This window comes from Ambystoma mexicanum, chromosome 2p (assembly GCF_040938575.1).
Source record: "Ambystoma mexicanum isolate Mex_15411 chromosome 2p, UKY_AmexF1_1, whole genome shotgun sequence".
NCBI classification, from domain to species: domain Eukaryota; kingdom Metazoa; phylum Chordata; class Amphibia; order Caudata; family Ambystomatidae; genus Ambystoma; species Ambystoma mexicanum.
Window position 1 is genome coordinate 1,132,959,754 of NC_090923.1, and position 27,753 is coordinate 1,132,987,506.

Sequence of the window (27,753 nt, forward strand, 5' to 3'; positions counted from 1 at the left end):
TAACCCCGCTTTCCTATAAGGTTGTGAACTGTAAATTGTGGCAAGTGTGAACCTGACAGAGAAACGCTGAGAGAAAGCTTGGAGAAGGAAAACCTTGCTTTCTGATGAAAATGAGCAATGTAAGCTACACTTGAAAGGCCGTAGTGAACCCGACGGAGGGAGGCCCGAGTTGCAATGAGGATACAAGCCCAGCGGAGGGAGATCCTAGGGGTGAAGAGCAATCGCCCAAGGTACAAGGCTACCAAAAGATTTTTTGTTTGTTTGTCATTTGAGCAACACATGTACTGTGTTAGCAATAGATAAACTGTGTTGAAGAAAGGCCATAGCGAGCCCGATAGAGGGAGCCGCAAACGGCGTGAAGGATCCGAGCCCAACGGAGGGAGATCCTGGGGGTGAAAAAAATCGCCCAAGGTGCAAGCTCACAGACAAAACATTTTGTTTGTTTGTCATTGTGAAACACATCAGGCCTTCTAAGGCAAGAGACTTTTGCAAGAAGGAGACTTGGCCTTTGAAGGTTTTTTATATCGTTGAACTGAACTGTGAACCTTGTGTTGAGGAGGCCAAGCAGTGTGCTGTGCTCGAGAGCTCGAGAGTCCCTCCTTGTCCCGTGCTTCAAACGTGGAGAAGGGAGACCCAGCCATACCATCCTGACTTATCTTTTGGTGAACACTTATTTCTTTTCTAACAAACATTATCCCACACTCTTTTTGTAATTTAGTGGTAAGGATTGGCAATAGTACATTTTTTAGTATTGACCCTTTTTATTTGACAAGACACCACTAGGACTGCCTTATTATTATTATTTGATGGTCGTAGCTTGCTCTTATCTTTGATTTAGGTTTCAATTAGGTATTTATCTCACCCATTATAAAGTTCAATAAACGCCCCTGAACTGTGATCACTTGTGTCAGTGTTTACTGTTGCCTTACAGTACGCAGCAACACTCAGATATTCTCTCAACAGGCAGCAAACTTGGTGCACCAGACCCGACCCCCCACCCATGGAGTTTAAGGCACAAACCCACATGGCACAGCGGGGGCTAAGGAGTGAGGGGCAGCACACGACTCTTGTGGCCTAGGGTATGGATGGATTTCCCAGGTGCAAGTAATACCGGAGGGTGGGCGATCCTCTGCAGCAGAAATGACTCTACTTTTGAACCCCCACCCACCCTCGCTTAGTGGGACATATGGACTCCGGGTGTAAAGGAAGATCGAGTGGATAGGGGGAAACACACCCCCAACAAGCGATCACAAACAGCCGTGCCACGAGACAACTCCATACAATGCTACTGGGGGAAGGAAAGCAACCCCCAAACTTTGCCTGTCCCGCCACGGGAACCTCAAGGTGCACAGACGGGAGAGGACACGGACCCTACAGGCAAGATGTCGGCCTCAAAAGCAGACATTGAAGCATGTTTTATTGAATTTCAGGACAGACTCACCTCTAACTTTCAAGCACAATTTGTGACTTTCACAGCCGAGGTGAAACAGACCCTGTCAGATCTGAAAAAAGATGTTGTGGCACTGAAAGAACAAATGGACACAACAGAACGGGCTCTCAAGGACATTGTGGAAGACAATCGCAAGACAGACGAGGTCCTAGAGGACTTGGCAGAGATAGCCCATAATGTTGAATTACAGTGCGAAGACCTAGGAAACAGATCTCGTAGATCAAACATTCACATTAGGAACCTGTCGGAATCCGTAGGAGACTCAGAGTTGAAGGAGGCAGTCCTACACATCTTCACAGACTTGGTGCGGGGCCGGGGGGAAGGAGAATATTCCCTTTAACAGGATTAACAGAACAGGTCCAACGAGACAGGATCCCGGAGCTCAGCCGAGGGACACATTGGTGGCACTGGCACGGTATCCCAAAAAAGAAGATATTCTCCAAGCGGCCCGGCTAGCAGAGCCGATTAGATATAATGGCGCGGAAATCCAACTGTACCAGGATTTGGCCCAGTTAATCCTACAGAAAAGGAGGGAACTAGGAGCTGTAGTAAAACATCTGCAATCTAAGTGGATTAAATATAAGTGGACCTTCCCCTTTGGTCTCCTTTTGCAATGGGATAGCTGACAAGGATTACGACTCAGGAAGAAGGTGCCCAGTTGCTACACATTGATGAAGAAGATGCCCACCCACCAGCAGGAGCAGAATCTGGCCCACTGAAAGGAATGAAAACGTGTGAGTGGTTCCGACAGAAGCAAAAAGGGAGCGGGAACGAGAACCGAGCCTGTCCCTTCAAGAAAGACTACCTACAGGCCCGCCAGATAAAAACACCAACTAACCCGCTCAAAGATGCAGAGCTTGTTTTGAACACTGCAAGTACAGGTCCGAGGCCTTATGGAGCGGATAATACTCACGATGGGGCTACTTGGAATTATGGTTGAGGCTTTAGGAAGTCTCACAAGTTGGCCCTGGGCATATTGGCAAGCCGAAGCCTTGGGCAACAGGCCCAAGGGGTACTTAGACTCTTTGGCTCGCACCAGGGCGGGGGGAGGGCTAGTGGATAGGGAACGTTCAGGGAACTGGGGTATGGGGGGACAGTAGGGGGGAAAGTTACAGGGAGACCAGGGGGGAAGAGCGGTGCTAGGAAGGGGGGATAAGTGTACAACAGCAATTCAGGGGAAGTTCTTTTTCAGAGCTGTGGTTGTTGCAGCGGAACAAGTTACTTACCCCTGGTAATGTTCTTTCGACTGGATGTTCCTCCCACGTATTCCTCATTTATTAAATCTCCAATATCCAGCTTCTGCTGGTTCGGAAAGAAAATTTGGCAGAGGGCGCTGTGTGTCGATGCAGTCGACTCAATGTCTCTCGAGGGCCTCCGTCTCGAGGATGATGTCTTCGAAGGCATATATAGCATGCACACTGCCCACTGGCTTCAGTTCTGTTTTTTTGTGTCATTCTCAAGTAGAACTACCTGCTTCAATGCAAATTTGAACATACTAGGCTCTGAAGGAGCGAAAGCTGTAATAACATGGGAAATTCTGAGGGGTGGGTTGGGAGGGCGATGAGGAATATGTGGGAAGAACATCCAGTCGAAAGAACGTTACCGGGGGTAAGTAACTTGTTCTCCGAATGGATTGTGTCCTTCCACATATTCCTCATCTTTGATAGATTCCCAAAGCAGTGTTAGTTTTGGTGGAGGGAGTAAGACTTTTGCCATCAATGGTTTCCATGAACAGAATGGAGGACAGCTTTTCCAAAGCTTCCATCCTGACTTAAGGTAGAATCAAGGCAGTAATGCTTAGTAAAAGTGCGTATTGTAGACCAAGTAGCAGCCTCACAAACGTTTTGAATAGGAACACCTCTTTGCAGAGCAGAGGTAGCCATGCCCCTAGTGGGATGGTCTTTCAAACCTTCTGGAGGATCCTTGCCCGCTAGCCTGTAACATTCGGAAACAGCTAGAATAATCCATCTGCATAAGGTCTGCTTTGTTACAGCCTGTCCCAGTCTATGACCGTATAACCTATGAATACTTGATCATCCAGACAAAGTTCTGACAACCTTGAAATGTAGAAGCTCAGAGCCCTTCGAGGATCGAGCCTGGCAACCTCTCCTCCTCCTTGCCAGGATGAGGTGGAGGGTAGAAAGTGGGTAACACAATTTTTTGTCCTAAATGAAATTCTGAAATGACCTTAGGTAGAAATGAAGGCTTGACCCTCAGAACAACCTTGTCTTTATGAAATACTTTAAACGGTGGTTTAGAGGATAGTACCTGCAACTCACTCACTCTACGGGCGATGTTAGTGCTACCAACAAGATGGTCTTGAATGTTAGTAACATTAAGGAACATGAATGGAGTGGTTCAAACGGTGCCTGAAAGGGAGATGGAGGGGACACATTAGTGAGTCCCTTCAGAAATTGTATCACCAAAGGTATCTTAAAATATAATGTTTCATGAGATGAGCGCTTGAAGATGGAAAGCGCTGGCACATAACATTTAATGATCCCAACCTGGAGCCCCAGATTGGCCAAGTACGGCAGAAAGGATAACACCTCTGGTGTTTTGCAAAGCAAAGGCTTCACATTCTTGTCCCTGCACCAGCTGCAGAATTTGTTCCAACGGAAGCAGTACAAAGACTTTGTTGCTGGCTTTCTGGCTGTGAGCAAAATCTCCATTATGTCATCCGGGAAGTCCCAAACCTTGTACCTCAGCCTCTCAGAAACCATGCGGGATGGTTGAGTGTCTTGACCTCTGGATGGAGAACCTGAGCCTCCTCTTGCGAGAGAAGGTCCTCTCTTTGTGGAAGATGTATTGGAGGGCAGATGGACATATCTAGAAGGTCCGGGTACTACGTCCTCCTGGCCCAATCCGGGGGAATTAGGATCATGGATTTCCTGAACTTTGTCAACCTCCTGGTCACGTGAGGAATGACGGGGGCTGTAGGAAATGCGTACAGGAGTGGAAACTGCCAGTCCACGACAAATTTGTCTCCTAGAGCTCCTCTTGGAGGAAATTCCCTGGAGCAAAACTGTTTGCACTTCCGGTTGACACTGGTCACAAACAGATACACTTGAGGGGTTCTCCAAAGGGTGAAGACCTCTTGAAGGACTTCCTGAGCTCGTTCCCACTCGTGGGAAACTGTGCTCTGCCTGTTTAGAGTGCCCGCTGCTGTGTTCTTCTTTCCGGATAGGTGAACTGCTGATAGAGAGATTCCTTCTTGAACTGCCCAGAACCAGAGCTGCATTGCCCCTCCGCACAGTGATAGCGACTCTGCACCTCCTCTCTTGTTGAGGTAGTACATGGCCCCGTACAGAGGGCAGAAAAGCCTTCATCGCTAGTCTGATTGCTCTCAGCTCCAAAAGATTGATGTTTAGTATGGACTCGGACGGGGACCAACGACCGCTGATTGTCAGATCATTGGCGTGGGCTCCCCACCGCATGAGTGAGGTCTCCGGCCATGGTTGCCAAAAAGGTTGTCTCTTCAGAATATTGAAAAACAACGGTTGGCAGAAAAAGTCTCAAAACCACAGCGCTTGTGTATATCAGAAATAGAGACAAAGTACAACAAGGCAGAAGGTATCTGGGTGGTGTGGTTGTACTGCCTATACAAAACCACTGGTAAAGTTCAAGACAAACACAAATGGATCCCAGTCTCTCTGCGCCAAGTGGATGTACAAATTGAAGAGTGATTTCCAAAGGATTTATTTGGAGCGTGTAAAGGAAAGCCTAAAATGTGTTTCGACCTGGCGGGCGGAACGGCACCTACCCGCAGACCTTGATGGTAGCACAAGGTAGAATCATTTGTGGTATGGAATTAGGTCATGGCAGTAGTCGTCTAGTACATTTTTAGACATGATCTAATCTTCATCTTCATCCGACTCAAAAATATATGCCAATGTACACGTTTTGAAATTGTCCTTCCTTAAATATTTGTAAAGGGACTTCAGACTTAGAACTGCATTAAGCTGTACCTTGTCCTTTTGTGGTGATTATAAATATCAGCAGTAAACCCCATTTTGCATTTGGATTGTGCATTATTTCAATCGCATATTTTTGCAATATAGGTGCAACTTCATGAGTTAACAAGTCCTGATGATTTTTGTTTCGGAAGGATGGAGGAGCTTCCGGGAGAAAGCTAATGTAAGGAAACCTGTACTCCTTGTTTATAAACTTGAGAACCCACTCATCTAAGAGCCGGCTCTCCAAACAGCCTAGGATCAAATCCCTTTCCCACCAGAGATAAACAGCCAGAGGGTGCATCAAAGCCCGTTACTCATGGTAGTAGCTGACTGAATAGATTTTACGCCTGCAAATCGCTCAGCCTTTCCAGCGCCTCTTCCATTAAACTATCACTTATGTTGCTGCTTTTGGGATTGGGATGAATGCCCATACTATTCAGCCTAGGAGACCATGCCAGCATCCTGTAGAGATGACCATGTAGGGCAGCTTTGGCCTAGCAGATAGCCCGATTGAAGTGATAGTTCACATTTTCCTTATGTCCAGTCAAGTTTGTCTACAAAACAAATGGCAAACCTCAAAAGACATATTAAGCAACTGTGAACACCCAATGACAAACCGGCTATCCTATTAGCAATATTTACCCCGCCTTTTGATATATTGTTTAGATCAGCCATAGTAATCTTGTATCCATCCCCTGTCTAATTGCTGTAGCCTGCGCTTCTGGCATACACTTAGTAGCCCTTTCTACCAATTCAAAGAGCATATTGATGATGTGGCAAACTAATTCCTAAATTCACTCTCCAGAGTACTAAAAAGCCCAAAGAAGAGATCTTCTTAACCACGACATCCATTGTTTTGGACACTTTCCTGGGAGGGATGGTAGGAAGAATATAAGGTCGCCACATATACAGATACATGGACAAGCAGGCAATCATATGATTCAAAAGATAAGAAAAACACTGTTGTTGCTTATTTAAAACTGCTCATGTGCTTTCTAGACCTAAAGACTGGTTCTCCTAAACAACAATAATTGACTCTTTGTACAGATATTGAAACCGTGAAAGGGGACTCAATCTTAAGACCCTTCTTTAATCGGTAATCCTCAAAAATAACGGGGAGAAAATGCTGAATGCGTGTTTGGTGCGCATTTGGCATGGACAAAAATCCTGAATCACACAATGCCGAACAAGGGAAGCAGGGTTTGTGGGGGTGTCTCCCGCTACCCTTGTTCGGCATTATGGTTTGGAGGGTTGCAGGATTGTCCCCTGCTTCCTTTACATGGAAAGCAGGGGGATAGTTGTCAGTTGCGTGCAGTCGAGAAGTTCACATTGTTTTCGGCTTTGTGTTTTAATGTAGAACCCATTAATCTATCTGTCAATTTGTTCTCATATGTAACTGCCTCCTCACTACAAATCCTAAAGCTGGCACTTCTCACTTATGTACAGAAATGGAAACTGCATATTCCTTAGAAAGTGTTATATTCATATTTCTATTTGAAAATATGTCTGGTGATGTGTGTAACCCAACTAGCACCCTACACGCCTTGTACCAATTTGTTTTACAGGCAGTAACTTCTGATCCAGATATCCGCTCTTGCCCTTATCACAGCAGCAAAACCATTCACCAATATATAAATGACCCTGTTTGCCAGACTTTTAAGTCAATGTAACAGGATACAATTCCACCATAAGCAGCAGAGTATCAGGGAATAGTGAAAACTGGCATGCACAGCTCCACGCCCCGGAAACGTAGAGCAAAGGCAATAACAATAGGGAAAGGCTAAAATAATCAAAAAGGTTGAAAAGTTGAGGATTCGTATTACATATTAATGCAAAAGTTCAAAGGTAACTATTGTAAACACTGCTCTAGGCCAACTCAACAAATTACGGTCTACAGAAACTTCAGCAGTACTCAAGTTTACTAACGAAAACCTCCTTTCTTATTAATGTGAAACATGTATGCTGTTGATTGACTGCTTGTGAGAGGGCTGCAGCCTAGACATTTCTTGAAATGTAAAAAAATTGACCATTATGTAAAATATCAAGACCCCTCTTACCCAAACCATTTCTTCCCATCTTCAGGAAAAGTGTGAAATGATTCACTCCACTGGTGTAACTTGAGGGACATCGGACGAGGAGCAGTCAGGGCTGCTTAGTTTGTGCAAGTTTTTACTGCATTCTTCCTCTGCATTGCCTTCACAGTGTTCTATCATCCTGTTGACTTTGCTTCGGAGGTTGGTGGGGACACTTGTATAGACTTGTTATAATAAAAACTCTGTTGGTCATCTGGAGCAATATAGTGAGCTATTTACTGTCTTCCCTTCCACCTCAAAATGAAGGCAAACAACGATGCATTATAAAGGCTATGGTCTCTGCTGTTTGAGTTTCCATTTTTACATCTGTAACCATAGTGTCCACTCCCTTTCCAAACAGTTGTTGACCATTAATGGCCTAGTCCAGAACTGTAGCCCAAAGTCTGAACGGAAATCGGAGCTCCCAGTCAGGCCTACCATCTCATCACTTGTCTATTTTGCTGGTTGCAGAAACCAGTATCAACAACTTCAAATGCTGCTTTCATGGAAGGTTTTGACTCTAATCTGCCTTGCCTCCAGGAATCTTCAGCTTCTCACTGTTTCTCTTCCAGTAGGAACTCTAGCATCTTAGCCATTTTCCCCACGGCTCTCGGTCGAACTGCAGCATTAGCAACCCATTTTGTCTTGAAAGGATCATGACTTAGGCGTCAAACTTGTTGATGACAATGGATGCAGAATTGAGTAACTTGACAATCGCACAATTTGGAACGTGATGATGTCCAAGCTTTTATGTCAGCCGTTCACGATGTGTGCATTCAGCCAGCGGTGCTTTCTGATCTTTTATCTATAACATCTCTCCTTGACCCAAACTGGGGCAACGATGGGGCAGAGAGTGTGCTGAGATGTTTTCTAGCTCACCTTTGCTTTTTCAGTTCCCTTAGGGCTTTGTGTCAGTCACTCTGAGGCATCTTGCTCAGAGTCCACATAAATAACTCTCATTGACCTCTCTTTTCTTATTCTAGATGAGAATGTTTGAAAAATCCTTCAAACTGTGCTCTGGGTAGAGGCAGTAGATGCACTCTGTGCGAAGGTCTTTCTCTGAGAAATTCCTCTGCCCACATTTAAGCCAGGGCTTAAAAGGGCTATTTTTCCAGTTTCTGTCACGGTCTGCAGATATCAAAAACCTTCTCTATATAAGCGTAAAAAGTACTCTGAATCGGAAATTCTTCTAAAGAAGAGCTCTGGAAAGCAACTCCCTACACCTAAACTAGTTGTTACCATATGATGTGTGAGGCGGTGGAGGAGGGCGGGAGTTAGTAGGTCAGCAGGGCTGGTGACTGATTGGTGAAGACAAGTCTAAGGGCCTGAAGAAAAAGGCCTCAAAGTAGAACTGATACATAATGATTTCGATATTTATGTATTGCTATGTAAATTTATTTATTTCTAACCATGGGATACCCATCTCAACATGTGCATCTATAAAAGATCCAATGCTGGAGAACTTCTTAATACATCCCTTTCTTTTACCTCCTGACTAATGGAAGATTGAAAAATACTCTGAACTAAACAAGGTGGAGGGAACCAGCTACTACTTTATTATGTAGAACTGCCTGTCTGAACTGGGCATCAGGCCATGGAATAATAGCTAAAAGCTAAAAAAAAATGCATATGGAGTGGCCTAAGTGGGCGCCTGGCAAATTACTTCGAGAGGAACATGTCATTAAAAGGCTACTGCAGCTGTGTCACAGCAACTGAGCATGCATGCACGTAGGAGGTGGGAGATCCTCCAGCTTGCAGAACTCTACAATGCAAGAGACCAACCAATGAGGGATGGTAGCTTTAGAGGACATTTTTCCAGAGGAAAGCCCCCAAAGGTCACAGAGGAATGCTCTGAAGACCAAAAGGGACTATAGCTCTTCAGGTAGAATTTCAGTACTCAAGCCAGGTCCAAAATGTGGACATAGACCTCCAAAGATGGTGCCGGTAAGAACACTGGAAGAGATATCTCTTGATTCAAGTGGAATGAGGACTCACCCTTAGGTACAAAGCAGGGGTGAGTCCTGAGAGTCATCTCTTTGTGGAATTTCAAATATGGTGTGCTGGCACACAAGGCTTACAACAGCTAAGAAAGCAGGCTTTCAGGTTCAAGGGCGTAAAAGGTTTTTAAACCAGAGTAGATTAAATTACATTGCCATCACATACAGGGCTTGGTTCAGGGGCGCAATTATAGCAAGCCACAGACGTGCCCCTTTAATCCCTATTGGAGAGAGAGAGAGAGAGAGAGAGAGAGAGGGAGGGGGGGAGAGAGAGAGAGAGAGTGAAAGAGACATAGAGAACCAGAGAGAGAGTGTGTGAGAGAGAGAGCGAGAGAGAGAAAGAGAGAGAGAGAAAGAGAGAGAGAGAGAGAGGGGGGTGGAGGGGTGATACCCTGTAACCCATGTATAGGCGTACTCCAATTTCAGAGAAGGTATCTCTGACAGGAGTAGAGAGTGGGACCAAAATCTGGCAAATAAGGAATAAAAGATAGAGCATCATCCAGATAGATGAGAGGAGGATTCTGACACTTTTTTAGTGTGTAACTATATTTGAAATAGATTGTGTCCTCCCACGTATTCCTCATCTTTATATCTCCAATATGCGGCTTCAGCTGCTTCGGAAAACATTTTTGGCAGAGGGCGATGTGCGTCGATGCAGTTGACTTCATGTCCCTCGAGGGCCTCCGCATCGAGAATGATATAATCGAAGGCATATATAGCATGCGCAGCACCCTTTGGCTTCAGTTCTGTTTTACGGAGTAAGCGTACACTTTGAGAACTACAGCACGCTTCAGAAATTTCCTCACGAAATATTTGAAAATGTCTTCGTCTTCGACACCGACTACCCCGAAGGTCAGGTTCAAAAAGTGTCAAGACTGCGATGCCAAGATGTCGCTGACGGATCTGCATGGAGTATGCTTGTGGTGTCTCGGTGTGGAGCACAAGACCTCGACCTGTTCAAAGTGACAATCGATGACCAGAAAAGCTCTGAGGGAGCATAAGGGGAAATTGGTGATAGGTAGATTCACTAAGAAATCCCTGTCGACTATCCCGTCGAAAAAGCCTTCTTCTTTATGAAGCGAGAGGCGAGTCTCGTCGATGAAAGAAGGCAGAAGGATCCAGTCAAGTGGTGGCTCCCACTACTCCTAATCATCGTTGAGGAAATCGAAGAAGAGGCATCGTAAATTGCCTACTTCGACGTCCTTGACTGACTCCTCTCCTGAGAGAACTATATCATGTCCCACTAAGGCTTCCACTCCAACCGATTGGGAAGCATTCCGGCAAGAAATACTTAAGATATTTGAGAGCCAGAAACCCTCGAAGCAGGCAGGCCATGCTGCTACCACGCCTTCTGAAGCCGGTGAGCAAACGGCTCCACCCAAATCCTGCTAGCCCTCGAGCCTGTGACAAAGGCCAGATTCCCATCGAGAGCCGTCGAGGCCTCGACACAATGAGAAATCATTGAGGGATCCTTCAAGTCATAAGTCGAAAGAAAAGTCGAGGTTGTCAACGCCATCGACGCCAGCACCACCATCGAAGCCATCAATGTCATCAAAACCTCTGATGCCATCGAAGGTGAAAAACATCTTCATCAACGGCAAAAAATATCTTCATCGACGGCTCCACGGGCATCTGGCTCGAAAGTTTCAAAGCCTTTGCCGCCTTTAACTGAGAAAAGAAAACCTTCACTCCTTTACCAAGAAAGGATTTCTTTAAATCTCTGAACTCTATGAGGACAATGAGCATCTGATAATGATGAGCCCTTTGGTTTGCAGTATTGCACACCAAATGTCCCTGATAGTTTCATATCAGAGGAATCCAGACTGAAAGACCTGCATAAAAACATGCAGACAGTCAGTGGAGTGGACACTTAACCCGAATTGGAATTTGGAAAGCCTGAGTCAGATGAGCATGCAGATGCCTCATACAGGCAGTTGATGACCAAGGTAGTGGATTACCTGGGATGGAGCACAGCTGACCTCCCTTTCGAACAGGATGACCTTACAGATATCCTGTATAAGGTTCCTCAAAGTGATCCTCTCTTACCCTTTCATATTGCTCTTCAGAAGAGTAAGTGCCCATTGGGAAGCACCAGAGTCAAGTCTGGCAGTAAATAAGAACCTAACAAGGAAATACCATCCATCAAATAGTGACCCCAGCTACTTCTCGAAACACCCTACCCCAGAAAGTCTGGTGGTGCGGACAGCAACTGCAACCTCGCAACAAGCAGCTTATCCGACCATCCCACTGGATAGGGATAATAAAAGGGTAGATGCCTGGTCAAAAAAAGTATGTTCTGCTCAGAGCATGGTTCTTCAATCAGTCAACTCCACATATGCCTTGACAAAGTTTACATACACTCTATGGGACTGCATTTCTATGGCGGTTGAGCATATTGCCGAAGAGGAGGAAAGGGACAGTTTCTTGGCCATTGTTAAGGATGGCAAGGAAGCTATGTGTGAGTCTCTTCAGTCGGGTTTGGATTCTGCTGACAGCGTTAGCACAGCCATGGCGGTAAGCACGGTAATCGCAGATTTGCGTAGTTAAGGAACTCTGGATTTGCACCTGATGTGCAATCTAGACTCCTTAATATGCCTTTTGACGGGTCTCCACTTTTTGGCAACAAGGCTGACAAAAGCCTCGAGAAGCTGCAGACCTCGAAGGCGGCAGCCAGGTCTTTGTGTGCCCCTATTAGGCAGCCTCAGCCTTTCCACTTCAGTGGAACATCTTGGAGGGGTAGATCCTTTCGCTACTACTCCACAGTTGGAAGAACGAGAGGCATGGCTGGTCAAAGAGGCCAAAGAAGATTCCCTTGTGGTGGACGAGGGAGAGGGGCAAAGCTCAAGCAGCGGCATGTTTACCAAGAGCCACTGCTTCAGCTGCCTCAAAACCTCTTTGAGGTCTTAATTCATGACACCCCAGTGGGAGGCAGACTGTCTCAACATCTGACAGAATGGCGAGACATTACATCGGATGCTTGGGCATTACAAACCAGAGCCCAAGGTTTCTGCCTCACCTTCATTCAGAGAACCATCCACCGGGGAGCCATTCTTTGAGGGTTCCAGATCCGTTCCTTGTGCAGGAAATTTTGACCTTGTTAGAGAAAGGTGCTGTAGAGCCTGTACCTGTAGCGGAGGACTGAGATCCATCTTGGACTTGAGATACTTGAACAAGCTCCTCAGGAAGGACAAGTTCAAGATGGTCACACTTTCTCAGATCCTTCAAGCCCTCCAACTCCAGGATTGGATGGTGTCATTGGACCTTCAGGATGCTTATTTTCATGTGCCAATCCATCTCAAGCACAGAAAGTACCTGAGGTTCGCCGTTGGAGATTCTCATTATCAGTTTCAAGTTCTGCTGTTTGGGCTAACCTCCAACCTGAGCCTATGCACCAAACTGATGGCAGCGAATCTCAAAAGAGGGGGGGGGGGATTCACGTCTACCCCTACATGGACGATTGGCTGATCAAGGCACATTCTCCTGAACAGGTCCTGGATCATCTCAGCGTGACCCGCCACTCTCTCCACAGACTGGGTTTCTCTCTCAATTACAAGAAGTCCCACATGAGACCAGCTCAAAAGCTCCAGTTCATAGGGGCCGTACTGGATGCTTCCTTGGGAAAGAGCTTGCCACCCGAGGTGAGGGCTGAAGACATTCTGCAGATGGTCTCCAAGTTTCAGAGTGGCCAGCGTCTCCCGGCTTTTGACTTTTTGAGGTTGCTTGGCCTCATGGCATCTTGAATTTTTCTGGTGCCAGAGACTCGTCTGAGAATGAGATCCCTTCAATGGGCTCTCAGGACACAATGGTCTCAGTTCTCGGGCAACATGTCAGACCTACTTCCCGTTCCAAGCACAGGATCTCCTATGGTGGGCTTGCAAGGGCAATATTCTGAAGACAAACACGAATGGATCCCAATCTCTCTGCGCCAAGAAGATGTACAAATTGAAGAGTGATTTCCAAAGGATTTATTTGGGGCGTGTAAAGGAAAGCCTAACACGTGTTTCGAGCCTGAGACAGCTCTTCATCTGAGGCTTGAGTTGAGCTTAAAGGACTTCAAATTTGAGAATGTGGACAATGCCAGAAAGTAATTCTCAAATGGCCTCGCAATTACGGAAAGGCTGAGCGACCGTAGAATTATATCTTCTGGGATACATCTTCTGAATTGTGCCGGTGCTACCGTCCTCTCCATTCCCATTTGAGTCCAATGGGACTCAAGTGGGAATGGGGAGTAATTTTTTCCACCGCCCGGCAATGGCCAATTACCGGGTCTGCCGGGGTTGCAATGCCCCGACAATTGCCGGGCGCCAGGCATAAAAATTACTCCGGCAGCAGCCGTGCCGTTTTTACCGGCATGGCTACCGACAAACTCATAATGAGGCCCTATAGTATTGTAGAAAAGACAAAAGAGGAAAAAAGCAAAACCTAATTAAATCTCTATAAACACAATCATATAAACGCATCATTTTAAATTATTGTGATAATCTCGGCATAATCACGTTGATTCGATATAAAAACTTAATTACTGCAATTGATAAGGACACTACATTTCCACATAACATATGTTGGCAAAATTCATATCTAGAAACCAATTTACATCATGGACAAACTTTTCAAACATAGACATGTTATTTGTTGCTTATATAAAACCCTATCACTTTGGATGGCATCTCTGTGCAGAGTAATACAACACTTTTTGCAATTTTTAACTAACCATACATATTCAAATACATTGATTTCATTGCTTTTCAGAATTGAAAGTGGCCATCAGTAGCACTACTATGAGTGGGACGAGAATTCAACATACAATTTTCTTGTTTATTGTTGGTACCAAGAGTTCTCCAGCAATGGATCTTTCATGGATTCACATGCTCATGAACATTCCCCGTTATCAGGCTGGGAATCCTCAGTAAAAATTAAAGCAGTTTCTTATTAAAGCTTAAAACTGCTTGTCACTTATATAGCCTAATGGTGTTACTTTGGGTCATACTACCCCAGCCAGTGACAGTAGTCCTCCTTAGCTACACCCCTGTTGGCCGTCTTCAGATTCTTTACTGCACGTTTACGTGTTGGGAGTCCTCGTTGGTTCACTCCTCAAAATATCTACTTTTTTGTCCTATTGTTGAGAGATTATTGTCATTGTTTCTTCAGCATCGGTCACTTCTGTGACTACTGGCTACAGGGACCCATTGCCGGTGAAGATCCAGAGCATGAACGGATCTTTATTATCTTCTCGACCGCATGAAGTCCTCTTCACAAGTTTGAGGCCTTGTTCATTCACCACGACGACGGACAAAAAGAAAAAGAGCATTTTCAAGGCCTGTATGAAGTATCGCCTCAAGAATGTCTATGTGGAGGACCACCATGACAAGTGCTTAAACCATCCACTTCATTGGGGACCCTGTCTGCAACTGCTTTGACTACAACTACTGAGTCTACAATTCCAACGGCACCCTTGTCTTCGACGCACTCATCGGAGAAGCGACGTCTGTCGACATCTGCATCTACTGATTCCACAAGCCACAGTAGTCATCCTCATTAAGAGCATCGCTGATGATATCTTCGTCGACGAACCCCGTCGATGGACCACAGACCAGCAAAATCGTCACCCTTCCCGGAAGGGGGCTGTCCCGTCCACAATAGCCTCATCGCGGCTATTACCACAACTACCATCTCTACCAAATTGGCCAGAGTTTCTTTGCCACCTAGGCCGTCGTGAGCACCGTTGGCACGTTGGCATGTTTGACACGTTTCCCAGAGGTGCTAGTGTGGACAGGGAGATGCCTCCAGCATTGCCTTTTCTATCAAGGCCCACACAGGCTAAGCCACTTTTCACCCTGGTGGGTTCTGTGTCTACTGCTACTGCACCACCTGAGGCATTACTGCAAGGAGGTGAAGTCTCAGATGAAGAGCCTATGGAGGCTCTGTTCTCAGACCACTAGGAAATCAGTGATCAGCCTGACCCAATCCCGCCTATGCCTTGTCCGCCAGTTCAGCCTCCTACAATCCCAGCAGTTCCACCCACTACAATGCCTGTTGTTTCACTGGGCACTCCAGCCACACCCAGGGACCTTTCTCTCAACATTCTGTCAACCTTGCAGAACTTGGTCACAGAACTGCAACACCGTCTTCCTCCCACGGCCCCTCAAGGAGCCCCTAGTAGGAGCCCTACAAAATTACCATCAAGAGTGGATTTAGTTCCATCTGCGCCACCTTGGTTGGTTCCTGAGTTCTCTGTGCCAGTCGTTACTCTCACCGATACTGACACTGGGCCTGACGACACAGACACCACCACAGACACTGACTATGATGACCTAGTCCCGGCTGATTGTGCAACACAGGACCTGCCTTCATGTGACGCACCCCCAGATGAAATTGGCTCTTTCCATGTACTTTTAAAACATGCTGTTAAGCTCTGTGACCTGGTTCCAGAGGGACAGCAAAAAGAGGGTTTCCTGTTTCAAAGACGTGAAGCCTCCAGGAAGTCAGTGGTTGCAATCCCTATGTTAGATGACCTCTGGGAAGATGGCCTTTTGGTGATGAAAAATACCGTCTTAACTCCTCCAAAAAAGGTTCGCCTAGAGAAGAAGTATACAGTGACAGATGCAGCCCCCTAAGTGCCTTGGCACAAAGCCCTGCCTAGACTCAGTAGTATTGGTGGCTGCTCAAAAGAGATCAGCAAACCCTTCCTCGCCATGCATGGTACCCCCCCTGCTAAGGAAGGTAAGCAGCTAGATGCCTTTGGCAAATGGGTCCTTTGATTTTCTGCCGGTGATAAGAGAGATGAGGCTCTAGCGCTATTATGCAAAGGGGAGGCCACTTCGGAGCACGCCATTACTGTTGCACTAGACATCCCATACACTGACTTTTGCCAAATGGGGTACTGAGCGGTGCTCAGGCACTAGTGATGATTAAAGGTGACCAACTTTCATCCTGAGGTGCAATCCAAGGTTATCGATATGCTGTTTGATGGGGTGGACCTCTTTGGGAAGAAGTTGGACAAGACCCTACAGGCCATCAAGGCAGATAAGGATACAGCACGATTCCAAGGCACCCTGCAACAGCAAAGGCAGCCCTTTTGTTCCGGTAAGGGACGCCTCTCCAGAACCTCGAAAGATCCAGGCCCTCTTACAGTGAGCTGTCTCACACCAGCTCTCAGGAGGCATACATGGGAAGGAAACGGGTGTACAGGGGGACCCAGAGAAGGCACAGATCTTCCTCCAGACCGCAAACACCCAAACAGGCTTGATCAGATCAGCACTAGGACCGGTGCCCCCACTTGAGCAACCCAGTGGGAGGCTGGTTGTCGCAATTTGTCAAGCAGTGGGAAAACATCGCCACAGACAAATAGGTGCTCAACATCATTCAACGGGGTCACACCCTTGAGTTCCTGGGCAAATGCCCCTCCATCCCTCCTGTAAACAACAGAAAATTACATCTTCCACTTCTCTTGCAAGAGGTAAAGTCCCTTCTAAGAAAAGGGAGCTTTAGAAGCCATACCATGAAGGATAGCTCAGGGGCAATGCCTTTGTCTTTGAAGCAAGAAAACGCAGCGAAAAACAGGTTCGAATCCCGATTCCGTGCTTAGAAACCAATTATTGCTATTACGTGCATTATAAAAGAACAATTATAATTACTAGCGCACTTCCAGGGCTCTGTAGTGTACTCCAGATTATTCCTCTTGAGATAAAAGTTCAGTGGGTGGAGACGCATCCTAGTCATCAGCAACTCAACAAGTTCCTAAAATCACAAAAGTTTTGCATGGTCACGCTTCAGCACATTCTCGATCAACTAGCACAGGGAGACTTCCTTTCCTCTCTGGACTTGGAGGATGCTTATTTCCACAAACACTTCCTTCGATACATAGTACAAGGCAAATATTATCAATTCACGGCTGTACCTTTTGACCTTAAATCAGCTCAGAGAGTCTTCACAAAATGTCTAGCACCGGTGGCGGCCCACCTCTGCCGAGCAGGCATTTACATCTACCCATACCTAGATGACTGGCTAATATGCGTCCCCTCTCGGACGCTAGCTTTGCAACACACCGAGGAGACCCTCCAGTGCCTGCCTTTTCTAGGGTTCTCCATCAACTTTCCCGAAGTTATGTGTATTGCCATCTCAGAACGCTCTGTCCCTGGGCTCACAGCTCAACACCCTAGAATGCCTTGCTATTCCCTCAGAGGAGAGAGTCAAAGCCATACTCCACAAGATTCGACAACTGTCCACATTGCGGGTGACAATAGTCCATTCCATCAAGTCTTCGTTGAGCATGATGTCCTCTTGCATACCATTGGTTCCACATTGCAGGCGTCAGATGAGGCCTCTCCAGGAGATCATGAATGCTCGATGGCAGCAAGTATCAGGTTCTTGGAATGACAAAATTGCCCTCACACCATCCTTCTGCCGAACTCGTCAGTGGTGGAATCATAGTAAGCACCTCACGCAAGGCGCTCCCTTTCGCCTCCAAGTTCATCAAGCCACAATCACCACTGATGATTCCCTGGAGGGATGGGGAGTCCAAACGGGCAAACACCATGCCGGAGGCCTATGGCTTCCCAAAGTCAAATCCCGACACATAAATGTCTTGTTGAGAGAGGTGCTTTGGGCCTTAAGGTCATTCCAACCACAACTCCAGAACAAGGTAGTTTGCATCTTCACCGAAAATACGACCACCATGTTTTATATCTGGAAGCAAGGCGTTACCCGCTCACCGATGATGTCGAGGAAAGCTCAGGTGATCTGGTACTGGGCGTTATACCAGAACATGTATCACCTTCCTTTTCATCTATCGAGAACCCACAACACCATTACGGATTCCCTCAGCAGGGTGCTGCTATCATGCCACGAATGGGAGCTCCACCAGAGCCAAGTTCTTCACATCTTCTCCTGGTATGGTCGCTCTGAAATCGACTTGTTCGCCATGGCACAGAACTCCAATTGCCCCCAGTTTGCCAGCTGGTACTCTGACCTACTTCGGTCGCTCCTTGCATCAAGCCACCCCCTCTGTCAGACCTCCTCTCCAGGGACGGCATCCCTAACGTTGAGGGCTTGGCTCCTGCAGCCAAAAAATTGAGACACTTCACTCTAGAGAGTGCAGAAACATTCTTGCAAAAGCTAGGGTGTCTTCAACGTGTTACCATTTGGTGTCAATCGGAAAAGCTCAACCCTTTTCTGATCAAAGCTGCGCAAGTCTTGCCATACCTCCTGTCCCTGGCAAAAGTGGGACTGGCGCATGCATCCATAAAGGTACATTTGGCAGTCATCTCTCGCTACACTCACACTACTGGGCAGCCTTCTCTATGGCCCCACAGACTTGTCAAGAAATTCCTCAGGGGACTCTTCCGGGATTTTCCTCCTGTTAAAGCTCCTGCGCCAGCATGGGAACTCAATGTTGTTCTTTCAAAAGTAATGGGCCCTCTGTTTGAACCTCTTCTCTGGGCTCTGTTAAAGTGTCTATCTTGGAAGACCGCCTTCTTAGTGGCCATGACGTGTGCCAGGCACCTAGGAGAGTTGCACGCCCTCTCCTGTAAACTGCTGCGCTTCTTCTTTCACCATCCTTCCTTCATGTCAAAGGTTCCCTCAGCGTTACACCTGAACGAACCCTTGCTTCTGCCAGTTTTCTTTGGGGCTCCCACTTCTCCAGCGGGTGAGTGGGATAGGTAGCGGCTCCTTCCCTACCCGCTAAGCCTAACTTTGGAATTGTATAAATATATTGTACCGACTATTGTTCTACCACATCTTTGAGCCCCATGCTTCCTATGGGAGAACTTTAAAATACTTTACCAAAACGTGGCTACTATACCATGAACATTGGTGAACTCTTTTGCTAGGATAAGGCTTGGACTCATTGCGCTTAGTGATTCAGTGTTGGAATGTATTTATAATAGTGTAAGGTTTATGTTATATTGTTTAACATCTTCCACCCAATTCAGGTTATTGTTACAGTGTTGTTAATTAAACAATGCAAATCCCTAAATGTGCTGTGTGCGTCCTGTTAAGGCCAGCAATGTATTTGCTGTGAACGTATTTGTGTATGTATTGCTTTTATTTGCATTAGTGCATATCTGTTGCTAAATAAATCCAGCATCTTTGCACTTAGCTGTGTGGACAATGTATTGCTTCTCAAGCACTTTGTTAATTGTACTTTACACCAAGCCCCTGGGGACGTTAAGATTTGCTTGTGAAACGTTGCATTTCCACCGAGATTGGCCTTCCAGAACCTGGCACCAGTAGTAATTCTAAAAAACCTTCTTCCATTCCCTACGGAACATCAAGCAAGGGACCCATTTCTGGACACAGCCTCTCTCACATAGGGAGACAAACTAATGGCAAAAAGTGATGGATGGAAGGGTTTGAAAGAATCATAACAAGAGGCGTCACTCTGAGCAAGTGTCCATTCTATCGTCTGCTCTATGCAATAACAGCCAAACCTAGATGCTCTTAAAATAACCAAGGAAGGCTTTTAGTGTTATGTTATGTTATGTTATGTTATGTTAACACATCTATATCGCGCCAAAGTCTGAGGACATCCAGGCGCCCTTAACAGAAAATAGACACCTCATATCCTAACCTTCCAACACTGCCTTCCCAAAAAGATAGCCTGCCACCCAGCAGTACGCTTCACCAATTACTCTGAGGTACTTGCAAAAATAATAAAACAACAAAAAACCCTTAAGTGCCAAGGACGAGTATGCTTGTCCTTTTTGCATAGACTTGCATAATAGCCTGGCAGTTAAGGGGACTACTGCCTTCCACACATCATCAAAAACACCAGACACACCAAGTGCTTCAAAGGTAGCTTGATGCCAGAATAACTTATGACGAAACCTTTAAACGCCCTCCAAGGTTTGCCCACTGCTTGTGGAATCCAGTGAAACAGCACAACTTCCACCAGGCCTTGATTGCTACTAAAACCTGAGCCCCGATCAGCTGGTTTGAGCCTAGCGCAATCAACTAGCACTGCAATGGTGGTAGATGTAGACAATCTTCTTCAACTTTCAGACTCTAAAAGCTGTGTACTGGTGGTCTTTCTTCAATTGAGAACAGCTTCAATAGCTTGGACTACCAAAGGCCGCAGCTGGGGGTTTATCCCATATGTTATGCGTGGATCGGATGGAAGACTGCCATAACCTCTGTTCTGTCAGTTTCATGGGTTCTTTTTCACATTCGTGTAGTCTCCCTAAACTTCCGTAGTATCGTTAGATTTCCACAGGGGTCAAGTCCTAAAAAAAAAAGTGGGGGGACTTATTAACATATGCGATGGAACGTGATGTGAGCAGAAATTTGCATATCAAGGCGACATATGCAAATTTCATTCAGTTGGCTTTGCGTAACAACACACACTAAAACCAAGAGAGGATATTTTCCTCTAATAGGGTGTGAAAATGTTAAAAAGTGTGCATGTTTGAAACCCCAAGAATCAATGCCAATGTTTTCCCTGGAGAGTGCAGTCCCGAAATGTGACGTTTCACCTTTGGTTGTTTGTTATTTCTCACCAGGTTATATGGTGCAGTGGTGAAGTGTCCGGCCTGTGAATCTGGCGACCGCGAATCCCCAGGTGGCATTTAAAATCGTAATTTCGAAAAAAGACAGTCGCCTCATTACAGGTTTTGTGGTATCCCATCCCACCAGTTAATCCGAAGGATAACACCAAATGGTAATACCGTTACCGGCACCAGATCTGCCGTAATTACCGGCAGATTACAGGTGCCAGTAAGGGTGGCAAATCCCCATTCCATGGACTCCATGGGTGGGATTGCCAGTATAACCGGCACCAGTAATAACGGCTGTTTTTTGCTAGTGAGGTGCCTGACTGACCTCCAGCTCTTGCCTGGAGCTAAATCAGCCCCTACACTCCCCCCCCCCCACTGGCAAACTTGGAGTATGCTGGTGCGGAAACGTGTCGATAAACGGGATTACTGGCATGTTATTTCTGCACCGGCATACTTGTTAAAGTGTCTTATTTTACACCAGGCCTCTAAAATACCCTGGGGGACGGCGTCCACCCTCTGATAAAAGTGGGGGGAAGCCGTTCACCCGCTCGTACCCACCACTTGGATTTCCATGTACACATCCTTCACCTGCACTTTTTGGAGCTTAAAACAATGAGACAAAATATTTCCTCCCAGTGATTAAAAGGAAGTCATCAAGAAATCTGACAGAAATTTTAGGGCCCATTTTTCTACTGTGTACTAGTAGGTAAAGTAAGGGGGGGCACAGCCTGGTGCTCTGAAAGTCTATAGCTGCTGGCTCTTATACACAAGGGGCACTTACTGCACCACACTTGGCAGGGAACGGTAGTGAAAGCCCAAATGCCATGCGTGGAAAGTTTCTAGGAACTCACAAGACAGTCATTCTCATCAAGAGTCCTATACTTTTTTTTATTTGTACAGAACATTGGGCCTCATTGCGAATTCAGTGGTATTTCATGTGGCAATACTGCCAGTATTGTTTACTGTTGCCACCAGATTGTGAGTGAGGTAATGGCAGAGTTGATCCTCATTCCTGGAGTCCTTTGGACTCTATTGGGGATTTGGAGGAATCATCAATTGTGGTAATTCCACCAACAGTCATTCCTCCAGTTTTTGCTGGTAAAGTGGAGGAGATTCGTCAGCCTAGCGTGGGCGGTTTCTCCTCCACTTTTCTTCCACACTTACAGTTTGGAGGTGCGGACAAGAGTGGTGTAAAGTAGCAGTAATGGAAGGACTGCACTTTACCGCCACTCTTTACTGACTCTACAAACTCTTAAAGAGGCACATTGTTTTTTAATTCTCTCTGATCCAAACTATTTATCTCCCTGAATGTGTCAGACTCTTCTTCTGGTAAAGCTAGCACTGCACACTTTGGATGTTAATAGGTCTTAAAATACCACATGGCGCACATAAAGAACTTCACTTACTTTGCTCTTTTGTTTGTGGCCTTGAAAACATCTAAAACGGTCAAGCAATGTCAAATTTTGGCATGTCTTGATGCGTGGTCTCATTAGCCGGGAGGATAGCTCACGGGAAACGCGTGCATAGCAACACAGGTTCGAATCCCGGTCTCGTGCTTAGAAACTGGCCTCCGGTATTAAGCGCTTTATAAAAGAACAATTATAATAAATGATAGAGCAAGCAGATCTCTTCACAGTAGAGTGTCTGCCCTTTCTATCAGAAAATGTGACAATTATGTCTCTTCTGAGCTGTTTAACTGATAAAGCTGCCACAAGGAAATCAGTGCACGTCACCCACACCCTTTTCTGGAATGTCCTTGGTCACCCTCGAGCGAGGAGCCAGGGAGTGCTTTCCTTCACCGCCCTCTTCTAGGTAACTACTTCCTACTTCCTGCTCTTGCATTTCACATATGTAAATCTTTGAACGATCCCATGCACAAACACGTTTGTTTCTCATAACACCACTTCACCCCATTGATGCCATCTTTCACAGAATCACATGTGACACACCACCGCCTCCCTTGTGAGCCCTGTGTATGTGTGCTCTTAATGGTTCCATGTGTTAAAATCACGGCAAAAAGGGCAGTGGACACAAAATATTGGGGCAAAAAGGCTGTGGTTTTGCTGCCGCAATCCATGTAAAGGATGCGGGGGAAACCCCTGCAACCCCGCTCCCCTTAAATGGTATAATGGGGTACACCTTTAACGGGTCAAACCTCTGCATTTTTGTCGCGATTTTTTGTACAGGTGACATTTTTGCCACAATGATATCACTGCATACCCTCTTAATTGTAAATTAACAAGGGGGGTCCTGGGAGTCCCTCTGCCAGACATTAGTCCTGGTTACAAGGGGATGCTGTTGGTACTCTTGTTCAGAGGAGAATTGCCCAGCATTTCGGTGCTGGACTTCCCCAGGGCAGGACAAAGACTGATATGTTTGGAATATTTCTTCTCTGTGAAAGATAGTGAGCTAAAGACTCTGGGTAAGTCTCTCGTAACCAGGACTTATGTCTGGCAGAGAGACTCCCAGGACCCCGCTTGTTAATTTGCATATTTAAGTAACTTTGGGTCTCAACCTAAGTTACTAGGGGAATCCAGACGTGGACCCCTTGCTCACTATTCTTAGAGAGGCACAGCTCCTCCCTTCTGATGAGGTCCAACCAGACCGAAACACGTGCCTGGGGTTTCTGTTGGTACTCTTGTTCAGAGGAGAATTGCCTAGCATTTCGGTGCTGGACTGCCCCTGGGCAGGACAAAGACTGATATGTTTGGGATATTTCTTCTCTGTGAAAGATAGTGAGCTAAAGACTCTGGGTAAGTCTCTCATAACCAGGACTCATGTCTGGCAGAGAGACTCCCAGGACCCCCCTTATCAATTTACCCTCTTAATTGTCAATCTCACCCCACAATATGCTACGATATTTAAGTTACCTTAAAAGTGTTATGTTAAATCTAGAGTCCAAAGTCCTGACATGATGTTGAGATATTGTTCTAAGCGTGTATTCCTGTGAAAGATGCCAACACTTGTGAGTGTTCTGCTGTCCCTGAGCCTTGATGTAATGGCTATGGCATAAATTACTCTGAACCATTGACATTCCAGATTGTTCCTTGAAGTGCTAGCCCTGCTTGCTCTGCTCCTATGCACATGGTGCAGGGTAACGCCATGCAGCCAAGGTCCTAGCTGCTTACTCATCCGGGCTACATGCTGCTCTCCTTAGCAGTACGATCTATGCACAGAAATGTACCCCTTTCATGTACTGTAAATCTCTGCGTAGGCGGGACCTTGTAAGGCTCTCAAACAGGGTGCAGCTCTCGGTGCAACCTGCCTGGGAAGTCAACTCGATTGGCGATTGTAATGCCACTCTCATGGGAGGTTGTAAGGGGGCCTCGCAGCCCAATTAGATCAATTTTTATGAAAGCAGTTCGCCTCTTAATGGGGGCAAGAAGGTTTGACCACATCTCAATCATTCTGGACAGAGGGCATTGACTACCCTTCGAAGCGAGGAGCCAGTTTAATATGGGCTGTCTCACCTACAAAGTTGCGGTCCTCCAACACCCCCCTCACCTGTCCCAGAAACACCAGCTAGTGGGAGAGACACACTCGTTTTGGTGTTAAGAAATCCACTGGCTGGAGGAAGGCCTGTACGGTTAATCCGGTGGCAATGCCATGATTTTGGAATTCCCCAAATGTTCATTGCAAATGTCCGCCTCCAGGTTAACATTTTGCTGGGATCTGAAAACCTTTGTATTTCCTAAATCTGGCATTCATGACATTTGCTAATTTCAGGTAAAGTCTTAGGGGAGGGAGGATGGCCTGTGAAGATGCTTATATATGATCAATAAATGTAATCATTAACATGTAATAGTCTTTTTGGTATTTCAGGGTGCATGCAGTCTGTTTCCTTTTTTCCAGGTTCATGCTATATCAGATGTCCTGGATGAATAAAATAAATACATTCTCCCTCGCTCTCACTTCTCCCCTGAGAGTAGGCATACAGGTGCTCTGTCCCACGCATCCCTCTCTCTCTCTCTCTCTCTCTCTCTCTCTCTCTCTCTCTCTCTATAGAGCGAGAGAGAGAGAGAAGTGGTCCTTTGAATGCCCTCTCCCTCTTACTCCTCCCCTGAGAGTAGGCCCAAGGATGCTCTCGCACTCCTCTCCACAGGAGAAACTTGGGATGGTCTCTAACTCCTCTCCAGAGGGTAGGCCTAGTAATGCTCCCTCGCTCCCATTCCTGCCCTGAGAGTAGGCCCAAGGATGCTCACGCACTCCTCTCCACAGGAGAAACCTTGGGATGGTCTCTAACTCCTCCCCAGAGGGTAGGCCTAGTAATGCTCCCTCGCTCCCATTCCTGCCCTGAGAGTAGGCCCATGGGAGCTTGCGCACTCCTCTCCACAGGAGAAACTTGGGATGGTCTCTAACTCCTCTCCAGAGGGTAGGCCTAGTAATGCTCCCTCGCTCCCATTCCTGCCCTGAGAGTAGGCCCAAGGATGCTCGCGCACTCCTCTCCACAGGAGAAACCTTGGGATGGTCTCTAACTCCTCTCCAGAGGGTAGGCCTAGTAATGCTCCCTCGCTCCCATTCCTGCCCTGAGAGTAGGCCCATGGAGGCTCTCTCTCTCTCTCTCTCTCTCTCTCTCTCACACACTCCTGTCCTGGGAGTAGGGCCACTTACGCTATCTCCCACACATGCCTCTTCTGGAGATGGCTTATGGATGCGCTCCCTCGTACTCCTCCCCTGAGAGCTGGCTCACGGATTCTCTCGCGCTCTAGCTCCCCTTCAGAGAGCAGGCCCTCACTCCCAGTCCACGCTACAGGAGAGGCCTATGGTCTCTGGCTCCTTTCCAATGGCTAGGACTAGTAAGTCTCCCTCCCGCGCTCTGACTCCTGCCCTGAGCGTAGGCCTATGGGCAGAGGCGTTGCTAGGGGGGGGGGGCTAAGGGGGCTATAGCCCCTGATATTTTTGTTGTAGCCCCGGATAGAATCTCAGGAGCTACAACCAAAAGGTTAGCTAGCCCCAGGTCCAGTCAGTTCCAACATCAGCCTAGCCCCGGGTCTTTTTGAGACCTAGCAACACCCCTGCCTATGGGTGCTCCCTCTCTCACACTCCTGCCCTGAGAGTAGGCCTATGGGTGCTCTATCCCGCTCACGCCTCTCCAGAGAGTAGTCCAATATCGGCTTTCTCCCGTTCACTCCTCCCCACTGGTGAGATCTGGGGATGGCCTCTGACTCCTTTTCAGAGTTTAGGACTAGCAATACACCCTCGTTCTGGCCCCTGTGCTGAGGGTTGGCCTTGGAATGCTCGCTCACTCCTCTCCTGAGGAGGTGCCTAGTGACGCACTCTCACAGCAATGCTCCTGTCCCGAGAGTAAGCCGGCAATGCTCTCTGCGCCACACTCTTCTCTAGAGAGAAAGCTCAGGGATTCTCGTTCCCATAGCTCCAGGATGGAGTACTGTTGCTCTCCCGCCTCGCCATGATCCCCTCTGACTTCATCCACGCTCAGTCATCTCCATGTCTCTTCTTCCTCTCTCCTTTATGCAGCTTGGCTGTGCACCCAGATAAAGTTCGAGTGGCCACGGGGCAGACGGCGGGCGTGGACAAAGATGGCAAGGTAACAGCCCCTCAGCGGATGGCGCAGCACAGAGCTAGTGCAGGGTGTGTACGCTATGGAAAATGACCCTGTGGTAAACCCCTCCAAGAGCTAGACACAACACCGTAGACACAACACCATCATATGCCAGAACCTTTTACATGTCAGCTGCAACTCTTATCAATATGGAGAAGCCAAACAACAGACCACACGCTAAGAGTTTAGAGCACACAACCAAATGCACACACGGCTGGAAAACAGACAGTAAAGGCACATTCAGAAAAGCAGCTCAAAATTAAAATGCACTTGGATCGCATATCTAAATAGGCCTCGGGTTTAACAGGAATGAGATGCAAGCGTGTTCCTGAAGCATGTCCATGCCATGGGAGACCAGCCTGTACCTGTAAAGATCACGCAGTCCACATGCCAAGCAGCTGAAGCATCACACCAGCACACACGCAGTCCACATGCCCAGCAGCTGAAGCATCACCAGCACACACGCAGTCCACATGCCCAGCAGCTGAAGCATCACCAGCACACATGCAGTCCACATGCCCAGCAGCTAAAGCTTCAGAAGCACACGTGCAGTCCACATGCCCAGCAGCTGAAGCAACACCAGCGCACATGCAGTCCACATGCCCAGCAGCTGAAGCATCACCAGCACACACGCAGTCCACATGCCCAGCAGCTGAAGCTTCAGAAGCACAAGTGCAGTCCACATGCCCAGCAGCTGAAGCAACACCAGCACACATGCAGTCCACATGCCCAGCAGCTGAAGCTTCAGAAGCACACGTGCAGTCGACATGCGCAGCAGCTGAAGCATCACCAGCACACACGCAGTCCACATGCCCAGCAGCTGAAGCTTCAGAAGCACACGTGCAGTCCACATGCCCAGCAGCTGAAGCATCACCAGCACACGTGCAGTCTACATGCCCAGCAGCTGAAGCATCACCAGCACACACGCAGTCCACATGCCCAGCAGCTGAAGCATCACCAGCACACACGCAGGCCACATGCCCATCAGCTGAAGCATCACCAGCACACATGCAGTCCACATGCCCAGCAGCTAAAGCATCACCAGCACACATGCAGTCCACATGCCCAGCAGCTGAAGCATCACCAGCACACACGCAGTCCACATGCCCAGAAGCTGAAGCATCACCAGCACACACGCAGGCCACATGCCCAGCAGCTGAAGCATCACCAGCACACACGCAGTCCACATGCCCAGCAGCTGAAGCATCACCAGCACACACGCA

The 27,753-nt window shown here is 47.2% G+C and overlaps 1 protein-coding gene across 4 annotated transcripts in view; it reads left to right on the forward strand.

Moving 5' to 3' along the window:
• The window catches only part of EML3 (EMAP like 3), a 743,130-nt gene that overhangs the window by 388,835 nt on the left and 326,542 nt on the right, over positions 1-27,753 (forward strand). For all 4 annotated transcript variants that reach the window (XM_069645189.1, XM_069645191.1, XM_069645188.1 and 1 more), the window contains one exon: positions 26,446-26,515. In XM_069645189.1, the coding sequence (XP_069501290.1) occupies positions 26,446-26,515 (70 nt within the window). The remainder of the gene's footprint in view (positions 1-26,445; positions 26,516-27,753) is intronic.